This window comes from Bombina bombina, chromosome 2, assembly GCF_027579735.1.
Source record: "Bombina bombina isolate aBomBom1 chromosome 2, aBomBom1.pri, whole genome shotgun sequence".
Lineage (NCBI taxonomy): Eukaryota > Metazoa > Chordata > Amphibia > Anura > Bombinatoridae > Bombina > Bombina bombina.
This window is the reverse complement of record NC_069500.1, coordinates 329,260,106-329,278,638: the sequence shown is the minus strand read 5'-3', so window position 1 is coordinate 329,278,638 and position 18,533 is coordinate 329,260,106. Positions and strand designations below refer to the sequence as shown.

General features: G+C 43.2%; 1 protein-coding gene across 1 annotated transcript in view; it reads left to right on the top strand.

Annotated features, from left to right (window-relative positions):
• Nucleotides 1-201: 201 nt before the first annotated feature.
• Nucleotides 202-18,533, top strand: part of LOC128648806 (phosphatidylethanolamine-binding protein 1) — a 92,314-nt gene continuing 73,982 nt past the window's right edge. Inside the window, exon 1 of the mRNA XM_053701680.1 lies at nucleotides 202-260. Coding sequence (XP_053557655.1) covers nucleotides 216-260 — 45 coding nt within the window. The 5' untranslated portion in view covers nucleotides 202-215. The remainder of the gene's footprint in view (nucleotides 261-18,533) is intronic.

Here is an 18,533-nt window from a genome sequence, read left to right as displayed (position 1 = left end):
CTATAATCAAGTAGCTGAAACAACCTCTTTTCTCAACCATCTCCTACGAAGACTGTTCTGTCTATTATATGCTTATTATGTTGATGACATCTGGTGGTTTCATGTTGCAATTACAGCTTGGTTCCTCTCAAGAATGAAACAGGAAGTGTTAATAAAGTTTGTTAATAAAAAGTTTTACTTTCAGTTTCTCAGCAGCCATCTTAGCTTCAAGAAGCATGGAAATCAGCGCTTCATATTTGCCTCTAAATATACATATGCCTGTAAGTTATTTATTGTTTGCTAAGAGTTCATTGTGCATTTGAATTGCATTGCTATTTGCTGTAAGGTATAAATGTAAGCTCTCTGTGTTAGAAACATATATTATTGTATGTATTGCAAACACCATGTGTAAGTACATATTGTAATTTCAAATTTTCTTATTGTATTGCAGCTTTACAAAATAACTTTTCAGAAGTATTCAGTTTGGAATAAACACAAAGCTATTTCTGTCTGGTTTGTTAGCTAGCTGTCTAGCTATCAGTTAGTGAGGACAGTACAAGGACAAAAACAAAACAAGAGAGAGATGGGAGGTGGATGGGTTTTAAAGCTCTTCTATGGGTTCTTGACCACCTCCTAGTGGAAGGAAATATACCCCCTATGTTTTGGAGGACTGTGGACCATCATCATTTTACGAAATAAATTTGTGCTTCCTATTTCCAACAAAAATGTAATTAATGCATCTTTTTTTTTTAGCAAGGTACAGGTAAGCAGTGCCAAATAAACCAATGATACAATCACACATTATCACAAACTAATGTTTTTTTATCCAGGGGCGAAACTACAGGGGGTGCAGAGGCCGTAGGTGGGGGCCCAGCTAAAAAAAAATAAAAAAAAATTTTATAATTGTTTTTTTTTATAATTGTTTTTTTTTTTTTTTTTAATAAAAAACGTTAACCTACCACTGCCTGCACTGATCTCATGTGAGTCTGACATGACTACAGGGGTTAGTGTTTCTGTTTTACCCATTGGTGTTTATGTGTGTGTATGTATGTGATTGTGTGTGTGTATTTATGCATGTATATGTGTATGTTTATGTATGTATGTGACTGTGTGTGTATTTATGTATGTATGTGTGATTGTGTATGTTCGTGGAATCAGCAAATTACAGACCTTGTTACTACAGCATGGGGGGGGGGCAGGGGGTAAACAGTGTCAGTATATACAGTATGGGGATGGACCATGTCACAGACTACTGTGGTCACTTTATAAAGTGCTGGGGCTGGTAGGGTCAGGCCAGCCATCTCACTGGCAGATTACAGACTGTGTCACTAACTTACTATATACAGTACTGGGGGGTTAAATAGTGTCACTATATATATATATATATATATATATATATATATATACAGTGATAGGGGGTCAGACCATCTCACAGACTGTGGGCACAGGGTACCTCCTTTTGCAGACATGTAATCTGATTCACATTTTTTTTTCTGTGTTAAATGTAAAAAAAATAAAAGTATTAAATTCACCTTTTTTGGAGGGCGGTGTGTGTGTGTGTGTGTGTGGGGGGGCTTCTTAGATTCTTGCACCTGGGCCCTGTGGTTTCTAGTTATGCCTCTGTGTTTATCCATATATAACACCAATGTCATTGCCTCATTTTAGCTGTCAGTGTTGGTGGATTCATAGAACTGCCCAGCATGTGTATAACAAGCTGTGGTGGTTAATCCATTCATTATCTAAACAGCTATTAAATACATAGTAATAATTCATCAAACATATAATTTATTTGTTAATGAGATACTTATATAGGATAAACTACAAGATATTTTTTAATTAAGATAGTGGTATGGGGGTTGTAAAAACATGACCACAAAGATAAATATCATGAATTGAAGGTCATTATGGTGAATGATCTAATTTTCTTCTAAATTTTCCTGCATTTTTAAAAATACCCCTTATTTCTAGATAGCACACTCTACATGAAAATAATGGACATCCTGGCAAATTCAGGGCAGTTGGCACCTTTTGTTAGGGGATGCAAAAATAATGTGGGTGTATTTAGAATATCCCAGTACCCCATTTCCTCTCAAACCACCGCTGGGAATAGATTAGAAGTAATTGGGTACATCATATTCTATTTGAATATTTTAGTTTAGATTTTGTTTCCCAAATTTCAGTTTTTGAACTGGATCTACCCCTTCATTTTCCTTGCTTATATACAGTATGGTGTGTGGCTCTGCGCTTTTGATATGACTAGTAAAATTCAATGTGATTTTTAATTATCTTTATTATGTGATTTTATTTATTTTTAATGCCACTCCTCTAACTGCTTTTGTTAGAAAATTTTGGCTTCACTATTCAGTTTGCTGTGTGCTTAGCTGCATATATTGTAAATAAATGGCTCATTTGAGATTTAGATATTTGAAATTAGTCTTTGTGCACAAACGAGGTGTGGACAGTTTACAGAGAGGCAAAAGTATTCAAGAGTTAACTTTAATACATATCTAATAAAGTGGGGTTGCTGAGTCATAAATGATAATACAAATTTTAATATTGTACACAGGTATTCACACTGAATGAGAAGTCTCTTAAAGGGATACAGAACCCACATTTTTTTCTTTCATGATTCAGATAGAGCATGCAATTTTAAGCAACTTTCTAATTTACTCCTATTATCAAATTTTCTTCATTCTCTTTGTATCTTTATTTGAAAAAGCAAAAACTGTAAGCTTACAAGCCGGTCCATCTTTGGTTCAGCACCTGGGTAGCGCTTGCTGATTGGTGGATAAATGTAGCCACCAAGCTACCAAGAAAACGAAGAAAATTTTATAATAGGAGTAAATTAGAAAGTTGCTTAAAATTGCATGCTCTGTCTGACTCATGAAAGAAACATTTGGGTTCATTATCCCTTTAAACCCAGTATACATGTCATTTTGCTTCTACCTTTACCTTCCTCTTTTGTGTGTGGAATTCACTTAAAACTAAATTAACTTTGGCTTGTCAGAGGTTGTCAGAGATTCACTAAGTCCTGTAAAATGGTGAGCATTCAATAGCCAATTCTGTATTATAGGAAGGCTAGAGTTGTTATAATATGTGAATAATGAAAAACTCATTATTTGAAATCCGCAAACGCTCATTTTCATTGAAAAGTTGATTCTGAGCATTAAATAGGTTGCTCCAAATAGGGTCTAAGGAGATTATAAATTAAATTACTTGACTGAATAACACTCATCTTTTTGTTCACATCAAACTTTAGTGACTCTCAGCCATTTAATACTTTAAACTTATGTATAAAACTGTTTATATGCTTTGGTCTCAGCAGCTGGAATATACAAAAAATTTCAAAATGCTTTTTGTTTCAGGCAAGGCTCTAACCAGCATAGCTAAAGTAGGGTTATGGGTTTTCCAGTCCTAGGGCTCCATGTACTAAGCAGTCAGCGAGCTACCCGCAAAAAAATTTGCGTCAAAACTCGCACATTGATATGTACAAAGCCGTTAACTATATTCAAACCCGCATATTTAAAATTGTGAGCATACTTATCCGCCAAACCTCGCTACCTCTCCATTTTTCACTGTAAATAGACACATTTGACCACCAACTCGCCATAAACTAATGTACTAAAAAATCTATTTATCCACTCGCTATATTTTCCGCTCCCACCTCGTTATTTTTGCCTCGCCACCTTTTAGGTGGCGGGCAAGGTACAAAGCCATAGGAAAGTCAATGTAGACGCCAGTCTAGACATATATAAAAGGCAGTAATATCAGCATTGTACTTACATTGTTGATTTCAGCAGCTATGGAGACACTTCTGTATTTGTTTCTTCTCCGTGTGATGCAAATCCGGTCTAGGAGACAGAATACTGGAAATGTCGCTAATCGATTGGTTAGAAGAAGAAGAGTTTGTGTCCCCCGTGTATTCCTTCCATGGGTTGGTTTGCACTGCCTTTCTGACCGAGAGATCATACAAAGATTTCGGCTTGATCGTGAATCCATATTACATCTGTATTGAGAGATTGAAGATTATTTGGAGCCGATGACTGTTCATTCACGAGCTATTCCGGGACTATTGAAACTATTAGCTGCATTGCATTTTATGGCATTCTCCTTTCAGGCGGTTTCTAGCGTCATTATTAGAATGAGTCAATCAGCTTTTTCACGTCCCTTATCAAGTCATAGAGGCTATGATGGTTATTTTTCCTCGATATGTTTGTTTGCCATCTACCCCAGAAGAATGGCAATCTATAAAGTCAAATTTCTATAGGATGGCTGGGATGCCCAATGTCCTAGGGGCCATAGACTGTACCCATGTTGCAGAAAGACCACTTCAAGCTTGTGAGGAGATCTATAGGAATAGAAAGCATTTCCATTCCTTGAATGTTCCGATGGTCTGTGACCCCAACATGAGGATAATCAGTGTCCGTTCAAACTACCCAGGCTCATGTCATGATTCTTACATCTTAAGGCAGATTGGCTTATACCAGAAGTTCGAGGACGGAGATATGCTTCTAGGTAAGCATAACTGGCGTCTAATTTGTCTTTTTTAATTTCCATGTACATCAACTGCGCCAAATTTGTCCACTGTAATTAAACTGTAATGTGTTGTATATTTTTAATTTGTATCGTATTAGTTATCAATCTTTATTATTATTTTTAGAGTAATATTTATATTTTTTATGTCCTATTAGGATATGGAGGGTACTCATGTACAGAATGGCTGTTGACTCCCTATAACAACCCACAGACCAGAAATCAAGTACGTTTCAATGAAGCACATCAATCTACCAGGGGGATAATTGAGAGGTCTTTTGTTCTTTTGAAAATGCAGTTTCGATGTCTTGATCGTTCTGACGGCACTATGCAGTATGCACCTGAGAAAGTTGCAAGAATTAAGTTTTGCTGATGTGAAAAGTGAGGATTCTTGGATTTTGAAGTGGTATCAGATACAGATGAAGTCATATAAAATTTGTAAATAAATATTACAAAAATAAGGCACTGTAGTCACTGCTCAAAAAATTTGGAACAATAATAAAGATGTTTAGAAAAGTTGCACTTTTATAGTAGCCAAATTCTTTTCCCATGACTACTATGACGTTTCTGACACGTTGCATGTCACGTGTTAATAATTGGCTATTTAAGTACATTAGCTTAGTTGCGGCGAGCGAGGCGTCAAATTTATCAATAATCCGCCACTGATCGCGGCGGGCTAGACGTGTCTATTTCTGGGTGGATTTTTAGTACATAGTGACAGTGGACACCATTTTGCCTGCGGCGAGTAACGGTGAGTTTATCCGCGTCTACAATGTCGGATTAATTGACGGCTTAGTACATGGAGCCCCTAGCCCTGAATTATTGACTTGAAAATAAATTGTATGACATTAAGACAAGTTCATTTTCAGTATCATAAATGCTAGGCATGATAAGTTATGGTCACAATTTATGATTATACTAAAAGAAATCGGAGCCAATTTTCACGTATTATCAAATTACATATGCTGCACAGAAAAATCTTTGTTTTGTTTGGGTCAACAAGGAAAGGAAAAATAGCTTCCTGTTTGTTACCAGAGCAACTATAGACAATCAGATAGATTACGAGTTTTGCGTTATGGCTCAAAAAGCATCGTTATGGCCCATAACGATGCTTTTTCCCTAACGCCGCTTTTACAAGTCTTGTCAGAATAGGTGTACCGCACACCTTTTTGGCCATCGTGCAGCGTCAGTACCGCACTTTTAAAAAAGTGTTTTTTCAATGGGACTCCCATAGCGCCCGTATTACGAGTTTGCCTGGGAGGCCAAAAAGTGAGCGGTACAGCCTAAAATTACAAGATCTGTACCGCCATATAAAGTCAGTAGTTATGAGTTTTATGCTACAAAGCTGCACCATAAAACTCATAACTAAAGTGTTACAAAGTTCACTTAACACCCATAAACTACCTATTAACCCCTAAACCGAGGCCCTCCCATATAGCAAACACTATAATAAAATTATTAACCCCTAATCTGCCGCTCCGGACATCGCTGCCACTTAAAAAATGTATTAACCCCTATTCCACTGCTCCTCAACATCGAGCTCTCTTCCATTGAGCCGTAATCATGTTTGTGTACACTCGCAAACCGATAAATATGCTGTCGGAAGCAATATCGTTTATCGACTGTTTCCAATGTCCCATTATACCTTAATATCGGCAGCCAGATTTCGACTGCCGAAAAGATATTCGCGTCCCATAGAAAGTAATAGAAGCCAGATCGGGGGGGGGGGGGGGGGGGATCTCCAATACAGTCCTGAAAAAGCAATAAAAATCATAGTGGCATGTTGCTGTCAACATAACATGGCACAGGAGCATGGGATGTTGAACAATTTTCTTCCACCACCACAGCCCCCAGGTGAAATCCATGAGCCTGATATAATTAATCATCCCCAACCACTCAATGCCCATTTGGAGAGAACTGCAACTATTCGAGATTTCTTTTCAGGTATTTTTGTAGTATTGTAATGAGACCTTTTACTTATGTATTATTATGGAAGTGGAAGGCCCTCTAGTGGGCCTGTAGCAAAATTAAGGGATAACTGAGATGAAGTCTGGAAGGTACTAGATGTTACAATGTTGCATGTGGAGGGGCGGTGTTTCTGCTTACCTTTATAGGTCCTGACTGCAGTGGATCCGGCCCTCTTTTGTTCCTGGTTCCAGACTTCAAACAAGCTTTCTTCTGCTGTGGTGATGGAGCGTGCCAAGAGGAAGTCTGTGCCGCCTAAGTGCTACAGCGAAGTGGTGAAGGTGGTTCCAGGCATGAGAGGAGCTGCAAGAGACAATGGAGGATCAGGCTCAGAGGATGTGGTACCCCCCTCCCCTGTGATTAGGCCTAGGGTCTCGCCTGTGATGCAGGCAAGGTCAAAAGGGAAACTGGGATCTAGGGCCCCTGCTGTGGGCTCTGGAGCTCAGGGTTCCCCTCCTGCTCCTGCACCTCCGGTTATCTCTTCCCCTGGTGGTTTGGGGGTTCAGGCAGATGTGACTATTTCAGGGGGGCCTGGGCTGGGGGAGGTGGCAGACCCTTCCCATACTATGGTTTCTACCCCCACTAGGCGGGTCCCTTCACCCCCCTACTCCCCTCCGCTATTTCCTGAGGTTCAGGAGCCCCCTACCCATGTTGAATTTGTGGCCCAGGAGGATTGACCGCGGGGGGGACCAGGCTGCTGCCGGTCACGTGTCTTGGCAGCAGCTTTGGTCCCTTCCGCCTGCGGCCTTGTCCTCGGTACTATCGTTGGCGCAGGCCCTCTGGGGGGATACCCCCCGGGGGGCCTGGGTATAGTGGGAGCAGGTCCGGCAGGCGAGCCCCGCCCCTTCCAATGTCACGTCGCGCGCTTCCTCCCTTAGTGACGAATCAGTAAGGGAGGAGCGCGGACGTGTGCGGCAGCGCACAGCAACCAGGAGCAGATCACCGCACGGAGCTCAGGCTAGTAAGTTGGGGAGTCTCCGTGCGGGTGGTCGGGCTCCTGAGGCGGCAGGGGGCAGCAAAGGGGGGCCAAGAGCAAGTCAGGCAAAGAAGGCTACGGGCAAATCAGTGGGCGGTAGGTGGGCCACTATTGCCAGGCTCAAAAGGAGGAGCACATTGGGCGGACGCACTACGCAGGGTGTCACCCCGGGTGGGATTCACATGGGTACAACTGTGCAGGGTGTATCTCTGGGTGTGTCTCATGGGGGTCTGTCTGTGCAGGGTGTATCTCCAGGTGTGCCTCATGGGGGTCTATCTGTGCAGGGTGTATCTCCAAGTGTGTCTTATGGGGGACAATCTGTGCAGGGTGTATCTCAGGGTGTGAGCCACAGGGGTATGACTGTGGTTGGACAAGGGGACTCAGTGGTAGACACTGAATTCTTAGATGTTGCGGGTACTGCCTCAGGGGGTTCGAGGCAAAGGGATTCTGGTACACATGTCACACAGGGCATTAGGTGTGAGTCTGTGGGTGCAGTGAGTGGCCGCATGGGCAATCTGCTGGTGTGACAGAGGAGATGATACGAAAGGCTGTGTCTGCTGCTTTGGGTGTGTGCTTGTCTAGGGAACAGGTTGGGGGCCCCTCAGGGGCCCATTCATCAGCACGGAGTACTCCCCAATCTGTTTTATTTCCACAGGCGCTCACTATGGATCACACAGTGACAACTGTGGCTGCTACTTCCAGCCAGGGTCCTGTGCCAGTGGCGGCTTCAACCACGGCGGCTGTGGAGGACAGAAATCAAAGATCGGCATCCGGAGCAGCACCGCCTTTGGCCCCCAGCGGTGAGTTTCTTTTGCACACATCTGCACACACTGGGCTAGGATCATCCTCTGGTGGGTCTGGTTCTGAGAGTGAGGGTGACTTAGGGCTAGTGGGTAAGGGGCAGAAGGAAATGTTCAAAATGATTAAGAAGCTGGTAGCGGCGCAGGCGAAGGGTAAGGAGCCCCCGGCTGGGCGTAGCCAGGGGGTCCCTCCTCCTCAGGATGCTAGCTTTGCATCTCTGCTGGTGGGAGACCTTCCATTGTCAAGGAAGGTTGTGTCGCACGGGGACACTTATCCGTGTTTGGTGCACTCTTTGTATGGGCACCTAAAGTCCAAGGTGGTTAAGAAGATTCAGGATGGACGCTATGTCAACATCTTTGAACTCTCACCTGAGGCTTGTAGGGCACGGGAACGCGCGGCAAACGGCACGGGACCTAAGAAGGTTCAAAGGCCGGAAACATTTGAGGAGTGGCAGCGGTGCTTTCGGGTACTTGCTACTTGTTATATAGACAAGTGGCCATCTCAAGGCCATAATCTCTTTAAATACGAGGATACGATCGACGATATCCGTGCCAGGTTTAAGGAGGGAGCATGGCGGGAATATGATATGGCCTTCCGCAGGAAGATGGTGGGTAACCCTCTCCTGCATTTCGGGACTAAGGATATTGACCTGTGGTTCAAACTGGGAATGGAAGGGGGGGCGATCGGCTCCCCTGTTCCTCGCCCGGGTCCCAATAGAATGGCCCCGAGGCAAGAGAGGTGGGGCAGGGAATGCTGGAAGTTCCAGGATAAACAGTGTGACAGGGGGGCTAGCTGCTCCTTTCGTCACATCTGCAAATTTTGTGGCGGACCACACCCAGGGGCAGATTGCAGCAAGCGCAGGGAGTCTGGGGCGGATAAGCCCTCCCCCAGAGGGGGTCCTGGGTTCAAGGGCCCCAACCCCTCTTAGAGTGGCGGCCATGGAGCCATGGCTGGCTCGGTACCCCGATCAAAGGGCAGCGCATTTGCTTCGGTCGGGGTTGAGGGAAGGGTTCTATATTGCGGTAGAGGGGGACGTATTGGGTTCAGTAATACACAGGAACCTCAAGTCGGCTTACGAATTCCCAGGGGTGGTTCGGGAGAAGCTGAGTAAAGAATTAGCCTTGGGGAGAGTGGCTGGCCCATTCTGGGCTAAGCCATTGGAGGATTTGGTGGTGTCTCCACTGGGGGTGGTCCCCAAGAAGGACACGGGCAAATTTCGGCTCATTCACCATTTGTCTTTCCCAAAAGGGGGGTCGGTGAATGATGCCATTGACCCAGAAGCGAGTTCAGTGCACTATCAGTCCTTTGACGATGCACTTGAGATCGTCAGGGGCAGAGGGGCGGGGGCTTTAATGGCAAAGCTTGACATAGAGTCAGCGTTTCGTTTACTGCCTCTGCACCCTTCGGCCTTCAGGCTTATGGGCATGAAGGTGAAAGGGGCATTCTATGTAGATAAGTGTCTTCCCATGGGATGCTCCCTTTCATGTGCGCTGTTTGAATGTTTTAGTTCCTTTCTTCATTGGGTGGTTCAGAGGGAGTCTGGGGGTGGGGCCGTGGCTCACTACCTGGATGACTTCTTGCTGGTGGGAAAGGCAGATTCGGTTGAATGCGTGCGCATGATGGTGGTCATGCAAGACATAATGGGTAGATTTGGGGTGCCCCTAGCTGACGACAAGACACAGGGCCCCTGTACCCGCCTCACTTTCCTGGGTATCGAAATTGATACCAGGGCCGAGGTTTGTAGACTGCCGCAAGACAAGGTCGACCGCTTGTTGAAGGTGGTTTTGTCGGTGCGCAAGGCCAGCTCTATCTCTATCAAGGAGTTGCAGTCCCTGTTGGGTCTGCTGAATTTTGCTGGCAGGGCAATACCTATGGGGAGGGTATTTAATAGACGGCTGGAGAGTCGGTTGCAGGGCTCTAGCGGAAGGTGCTCTAGGATAGGGGTGTCCCCCGAGATGAGAGACGACCTCAGCGTATGGGAGGAATTTCTGAAGAAATTCAATGGGGTCTGCATATGGAGGGAGGGCCCCATTTCCAATCAAGCGCTGCACCTCTTTACGGATGCGGCAGGGGGTTTCGGATATGGGGCTTACCTCGCTGGTGAATGGAGCGCGGCTCCATGGCCTGAGGATTGGGTTTCGGCTGATTTAACCAAAAACCTAACTTTATTGGAACTTTTCCCAATCATTGTAGCAGTAGAACTATGGGGTCAGCAGTTGGCTAACAGGGCGGTGGTTTTTTGGTCGGACAACATGAGTGTTGTTTATGCCATAAACCGGTTATCTGCTTCGTCACCCAGGGTAGTCACGTATTTGAGACACCTGGTGTTGCGCTGCTTGCAATTGAATGTACGATTCACAGCAAGACATGTGCCGGGGGTTCACAACGTGGTTGCAGATGCTCTCTCCAGATTTAAATGGGATCAGTTTAGGAGGGTTGCGCCAACGGCCGCACGCACAGGTCTAACTTGCCCTCCTTTTCTTTGGCAGATGGCCGGGGTTGGGAGAGTGTCCTTCCCCTAGTAAGGGCGTCCTTGGCCCCCAAGACTTGGTGTGCCTATGAGAAACATTGGAGATCCTGGGTCTGCTTCGCCGGCCAGCAAGGGTTCTCCATACAGAGGACTACGCAGGTACAGGTGCTGGAATGGCTAGCGGGGTTACATAAACAGGGCGTGTCTAGGTTGTCTGCGCAGAGTAGGTTGACGGCCGTCGCTTTCTTTAATAAGACACTCGGCATAGCAGACTATTCGCGGTCATTCCTTGTGAAGCAAGTAATGAAAGGTTGGGGTCGGATGTTCCCTCGCGAATCCGACCGTAGAGAGCCCATCACACCCTTACGGTTGAGGGCATTGGTTGGCACTTTGCGGTCGGTGTGTGCTTCACAGTTTGAGGCGTTGTTATTTAGTACCGCATTCTCATTTGCCCTGGCAGTGGCTTTGAGGGTTGGTGAAGTGGTGGATTCATCTAAAAGCGATACAAAGGGTGGGATACAATGGGAGCATGTTTGGCCATCAGAGGACGGTCTGTTGCTCCTTGTACCTAGGTCCAAGACGGACCCGCTGAGTAGAGGTGCGTGGCTTCCGTTGAAGAAACATGACTTTCCGGAGTGCTGCCCGGTACAGTGTTACGAGGATTACTGCGAGGTTCGGCCGAAGGATTTTCGGGAGCTCCTTATCCATGAGGATGGCTCTGCTTTATCTTTGTATCAATTTAAGAAAATTTTAGCCAAGGCAGCATCTGCTGCTGGGCTTGATCCATTGCGAATTGCATCCCATTCCTTTAGGATTGGGGCGGCTACTAGCGCAGCTAGCAGTGGGGTGTCTGAGGCGGGCATCAAAAGTTTGGGGCGCTGGAAATCAGGGAGATTTAAGTCATACATGCGCCCCTTAGTGTGAGTCTTGTTAGGTGTTGTAATTGTTGTTTTTTCCTGCTTCCTGAAGTTTTGGTTCAGTTGTGTATCATGTGTTTGCAGGTAAGAATGCGCCCACAAAGAGTGTCTGGATAGTGGGGCACTCCTTTGTGTACTGGGCGTCCATCAGGGCGTCGCAGCGGCCGGATGGACAGTAGTTGGGGATTTCAAGATCCAGAGCTAGTGTGCGGTGGCTAGGGCGCAGAGGGTTAACATGGGAAGAGTTACCTGCTTTGCTCCAGGATGCATATAGGAGGTGGGGTCAGCCCCATATCATTGTTTTGCATCTGGGGGGGAACGACATGGGGTCTGTTCCAGTTTTGGACTTGATTAGAAGGATGGCTTCAGATGTACGCTGGGTAAATGCTTGGCTCGCTGATGTCAAGATTGGTTGGTCTAACGTGGTTGCACGACTGCGTTGGCGGTACATTTTCAACCAGAGGGCTGCGTACAACGTTAGGAAGAAGCTGAACAGGGAAATGGGGAGAACGGTCACGGCGTTAGGTGGTTTTGCCATTAGGCATGATACAATAACGGCTGACAATAAAGCTCTTTACCGCTCTGACGGCGTTCACCTCACGGATGAGGGTCTGGACATCTTTCTAGGTGACATTCGCAAAGCACTTTTATTGTTTGTTTAATTGTTTAGTTTATATAAAAAAAAAGAAAAAAAAAAAAAGAATTTTGGTTAGGTATAGTTAATATATTTTATAGGAGCTAGTCAGTTATGGCGGCAAGAGGCGTTGACTCTTGTGGCGGTCGGTCAGGGCCTAGAGAGCGGGCAGGGTGCGAGACGAGTGATGTCATGGGATGGGGGAGGTGACACCCACTAGGTGCCGTCCTAGGGGTTATGCCCCCCTACGAATCTTAGGCAAATACCTCTATAGCTTACAGCTCTCTCTCCCTGCAAATTGGGCGTGGCAGCCTGCCACGTTGCAAACACCGTGTAGGGCCCTGGCCGTCTGTCAGTAAGGGTTAATTTAGCTAGTCTTTGCCGCCACCAGCGAAGAACTTATATAGTTCTTCATTTATATTTTAAGTTGCCTATTTTGGCATCGTTGAATAAGCCTAGTTTTAAAGGCTTATTGTTATTAATAAACATGACCGTGACCGGTCTTTAGCCCATATAACCCGTTGTCAAGTGTCTTTATTTATTCAATGTGTTGGGTACAGAAAAGACGTAATAGGAAGTTTATCCCTTATGGAAGTGGAAGGCCCTCTAGTGGGCCTGTAGCAAAATTAAGGGATAACTGAGTTGAAGTCTGGAAGGTACTAGATGTTACAATGTTGCATGTGGAGGGGCGGTGTTTCTGCTTACCTTTATAGGTCCTGACTGCAGTGGATCCGACCCTCTTTTGTTCCTGGTTCCAGACTTCAAGCAAGCTTTCCCCGCCCACCCGGCCCCGGAGGAAGAAGTGGCGGCGTTAGGTAGGATTAGGGACCCATCCCCTGGCATGGGTAGGTTTATTTGAACTAGCCCAATAAGCCCAAGGGTTTAATTTAGTCTTCCACCCCCCTTAGAGCGTGTTTTTACGACCCGTTCTGGGGGGGATTGCCTTACTGGGCTGGTTGTATGCCCCAGCTGGCGGTCGGTCAGGGCCTAGAGAGCGGGCAGGGTGCGAGACGAGTGATGTCATGGGATGAAGGAGGTGACACCCACTAGGTGCCGTCCTAGGGGTTACTCCCCCCTACGAATCTTAGGCAAATACCTCTATAGCTTACAGCTCTCTCTCCCTGCCAATTGGGCGTGACAGCCTGCCACGTTGCAAACACCGTGTAGGGCCCTGGCCATCTGTCAGTAAGGGTTAATTTAGCTAGTCTTTGCCGCCACCAGTGAAGAACTAATATAGTTCTTCATTTATATTTTAAGTTGCCTATTTTGGCATAGTTGAATAAGCCTAGTTTTAAAGGCTTATTGTTATTAATAAACATGACTGTGACCGGTCTTTAGCCCATATAACCCGTTGTCAAGTGTCTTTATTTATTCAATGTGTTGGGTACAGAAAAGACGTAATAGGAAGTTTATCCCTTATGGTTTTTAATAATACACATTTGTTTATTTTAATGTTTTACAGATTGAAGATTGTTAGTTACAGATTCTCAGAATTTGAATACCACTCCCCTTCCTCTCGCCTCATCCCCATATTTACCACAATTTCCCTAAATAAATGTGTACTTTTCTCAAATATAGTCATAGTAAATGTTTCTTTATTTTCAGCTATGTAATAATCAATGCATTCATCTTTAAAGGGACCTAAAAATATTGCTTCTCTTATGATTTATGTATAACATAATTATCTAAAATCTCATTTTAATTATATTCCAAATCTTACTTTGTTCTCTTGGTATCATTTTTTAAAGAGCAGCAATGCACTCCTGGTTAATAAAAATGAGTACATGGGTGAGCCAATGACAACAAGGATATATATGTTGCCAACAATAAACAGCTCCAACATAGGTTCTATGCTGCTCCTGATCTTACCTAGATAAATCTATAATCAAATTATACTAAGAATATTAAAGGACCAGTCAACACTGTAGATTTGCATAATCAACAAATGCAAGATATCAAGACAATGCAATAGCACTTAGTCAGAACTTCAAATGAGTAGTAGATTTTTGTCCTGACAATTTTAAAAGTTATGTCTTTTTCCACTCCCCCTGTACCATGTGACAGCCATCAGCCAATCACAAATGCATAGACGTACCATGTGACAGCAATCAGCCATTCATAAATGCATACACACTTATTCTTGCACATGCTTAGTAGGAGCTGGTGACTCAAAAAGTTTAAATATAAAAAGACTGTACACATTTTGTTAATGGAAGTAAATTGGAAAGTTGTTTAAAATTGCACGCTCTATCTGAATAATGAAAGTTTAATTTTGATTGAGTGTACCTTTAAGCAATACAAAGAATATAATTATATTAGATTGGCTTGTAAATATATATTTTTTATCAAAATAATGGAATAAAATATTTGTGTTATGTCACTTTAAATTAAAGGGATAGTGTATGCCCAATAAAACATTCATGAACCAGATAAATCAATCAATTTCAATCAACTTACATATGTACTCATAATCAATTTAATTTCATTAATGGCTAGATTTAGAGTTTGGCGGCCAAAGGGGTGCATTCAGGGCCGGACTGGGAATAAAAAGCAGCCCTGGAAACATATGAAGACCAGCCCTATTTTCCATTGAGTCGTTAGAATGCACATGCCCCATTTTTCTCAAAGGGTATTACTGGGATACTCCTCCCCACATTTTTTTTCAGAATTAAATTATATTACTCTGTATTAAATAAAGATTGATGTTATATAGCAAACCTACAACCCAATTGTATCAATTAATCACCCCGTTAAATTCTATTTGTCCAGCCCTAGCTGGTGCAGACCACCGGGAAATCTCCTGGTATCCTGGTAGGCCAATCCGGCCCTGGGTGCATTAGCTATGCGTGCTTTTTTTCTCCCGCACCTTTTAAATACCGCTGGTATTTAGAGTTCACAGAATGGCTGGGTTTTCAGTGCGTTAGGCTCCAAAAAGGGAGCGTAGAGCATAATTTAACGCCACTGCAACTCTAGATACCAGCGGTGCTTACGGACGCGGCCAGCTTCAAAAACGTGCTCGTGCACGATTCCCCCATAGAAAACAATGGGGCTGTTTGAGCTGAAAAAAAAACTAACACCTGCAAAAAAGCCGCGTTCAGCTCCTAACGCAGCCCCATTGTTTCCTATGGGGAAACACTTCCTACGTCTGCACCTAACACTCTAACATGTACCCCAAGTCTAAACACCCCTAACCTTACACTTATTAACCCCTAATCTGCCGACCCCACTATCGCTGACCCCTGCATATTATTTTTAACCCCTAATCTGCCGCTCCGTACACCCCCGCCACCTACGTTATCCCTATGTACCCCTAATCTGCTGCCCTAACATCGCCGACCCCTATATTATATTTATTAACCCCTAATCTGCCGCCCCCAACGTTGCCTCCACCTAACTACACTTATTAACCCCTAATCTGCCGACCGGACCTGAGCGCTACTATAATAAATGTATTAACCCCTAATCCGCCTCACTCCCGCCTCAATAACCCTATAATAAATAGTATTAACCCCTAATCTGCCCTCCCTAACATTGCCGACACCTAACTTCAAGTATTAACCCCTAATCTGCCGACAGGACCTCACCGCTACTCTAATAAATGTATTAACCCCTAAAGCTAAGTCTAACCCTAACCCTAACACCCCCCTAAATTAAATATAATTTTTATCTAACGAAATAAATTAACTCTTATTAAATAAATTATTCCTATTTAAAGCTAAATACTTACCTGTAAAATAAACCCTAATATAGCTACAATATAAATTATAATTATATTGTAGCTATTTTAGGATTAATATTTATTTTACAGGCAACTTTGTAATAACAGGTACAATAGCTATTAAATAGTTCATAACTATTTAATAGTTACCTAGTTAAAATAATTACAAAATTACCTGTAAAATAAATCCTAACCTAAGTTACAATTAAACCTAACACTACACTATCAATAAATTAATTAAATAAAATACCTACAATTATCTACAATTAAACCTAACACTACACTATCAATAAATAAATTAAATACAATTCCTACAAATAAATACAATTAAATAAACTAACTAAAGTACAAAAAATAAAAAAGAACTAAGTTACAAAAAATAAAAAAATATTTACAAACATTAGAAAAAAATTACAACAATTTTAAACTAATTACACCTACTCTAAGCCCCCTAATAAAATAACAAAGACCCCCAAAATAAAAAAATATATAAATTCAGCTCTTTTGCCTGTAAAAAAAAGAACATACAATACCCCCCCCAACATTACAACCCACCACCCACATACCCCTAATCTAACCCAAACCCCCCTTAAATAAACCTAACACTAAGCCCCTGAAGATCTCCCTACCTTGTCTTCACCTCACCGGGTTCACCGATCGGTCCAGAAGAGCGGCGGCTGAAGAACTCCATCATCGGGCTGAAGTCGGATGTCCATCATCGGGATGAAGTCTTCTATCAAGCCGCATCTTCAATCTTCTTTCTTCCGGAGCGGAGCCATCTTCTTCCCAGCCGACGCGGATCCAACCTCTTCAAGCGACGCCTACTAGCCGAATGACGGTTCCTTTAAATGACGTCATCCAAGATGGCGTCCCTCGAATTCCGATTGGCTGATAGGATTCTATCAGCCAATCGGAATTAAGGTAGGAAAATTCTGATTGGCTGATGGAATCAGCCAATCAGAATCAAGTTTAATCCAATTGGCTGATCCAATCAGCCAATCAGATTGAGCTCGAATTCTATTGGCTAATCGGAACAGCCAATAGAATGCGAGCTCAATCTGATTGGCTGATTGGATCAGCCAATTGGATTGAACTTGATTCTGATTGGCTGATTCCATCAGCCAATCAGAATTTTCCTACCTTAATTCCGATTGGCTGATAGAATCCTATCAGCCAATCAGAATTTGAGGGACGCCATCTTGGATGACGTCATTTAAAGGAACCATCATTTGGCTAGTAGGCGTCGCTTGAAGAGGTTGGATCCGCGTCGGCTGGGAAGAAGATGGCTCCGCTCCGGAAGAAAGAAGATTGAAGATGCAGCTTGATAGAAGACTTCATCCCGATGATGGACTTCCGACTTCAGCCCGATGATGAGTTCTTCAGCCGCCGCTTGGATCAAGACTTCGGACCCTCTTCTGGACCGATCGGTGAACCCGGTGAGGTGAAGACAAGGTAGGGAGATCTTCAGGGGCTTAGTGTTAGGTTTATTTAAGGGGGGTTTGGGTTAGATTAGGGGTATGTGGGTGGTGGGTTGTAATGTTGGGGGGGGGGTATTGTATGTTTTTTTTTTTACAGGCAAAAGAGCTGAATTCTTTGGGGCATGCCCCGCAAAGGGCCCTTTTAAAGGCTGGTAAGGTAAAAGAGCTTTGAACTTTTGTAATTTAGAATAGGGTAGGGCATTTTTTTTATTTTGGGGGTCTTTGTTATTTTATTAGGGGGCTTAGAGTAGGTGTAATAAGTTTAAAATTGTTGTAATTTTTTTCTAATGTTTGTAAATATTTTTTTATTTTTGTAACTTAGTTCTTTTTTATTTTTTGTACTTTAGTTAGTTTATTTAATTGTATTTATTTGTAGGAATTGTATTTAATTTATTTATTGATAGTGTAGTGTTAGGTTTAATTGTAACTTAGGTTAGGATTTATTTTACATGTAATTTTGTAATTATTTTAACTAGGTAACTATTAAATAGTTATTAACTATTTAATAGCTATTGTACCTGGTTAATATAATTACAAAGTTGCCTGTAAAATAAATATTAATCCTAAAATAGCTACGATATAATTATAATTTATATTGTAGCTATATTAGGGTTTATTTTCTAGGTAAGTATTTAGCTTTAAATAGGAATAAGTTATTTAATAATAGTTAATTCATTTCGTTAGATAAAAATTATATTTAACTTAGGGGGGTGTTAGGGTTAGGGTTAGACTTAGCTTTAGGGGTTAATACATTTATTAGAATAGCGGTGAGCTCCAGTCGGCAGATTAGGGGTTAATGTTTGAAGTTAGGTGTCGGCGATGTTAGGGAGGGCAGGTTAGGGGTTAATACTATTTATTATAGGGTTAGTGAGGCGGGAGTGAGGCGGATTAGGGGTTAATAACTTTATTATAATAGCGACGCTGTCCGGTCGGCAGATTAGGGGTTAATAAGTGGAGGCGACGTTGAGGGGGGCAGATTAGGGGTTAATAAATATAATATAGGGGTTGGCGGTGTTAGGGGCAGCAGATTAGGGGTTCATAGGGATAACGTAGGTGGCAGCG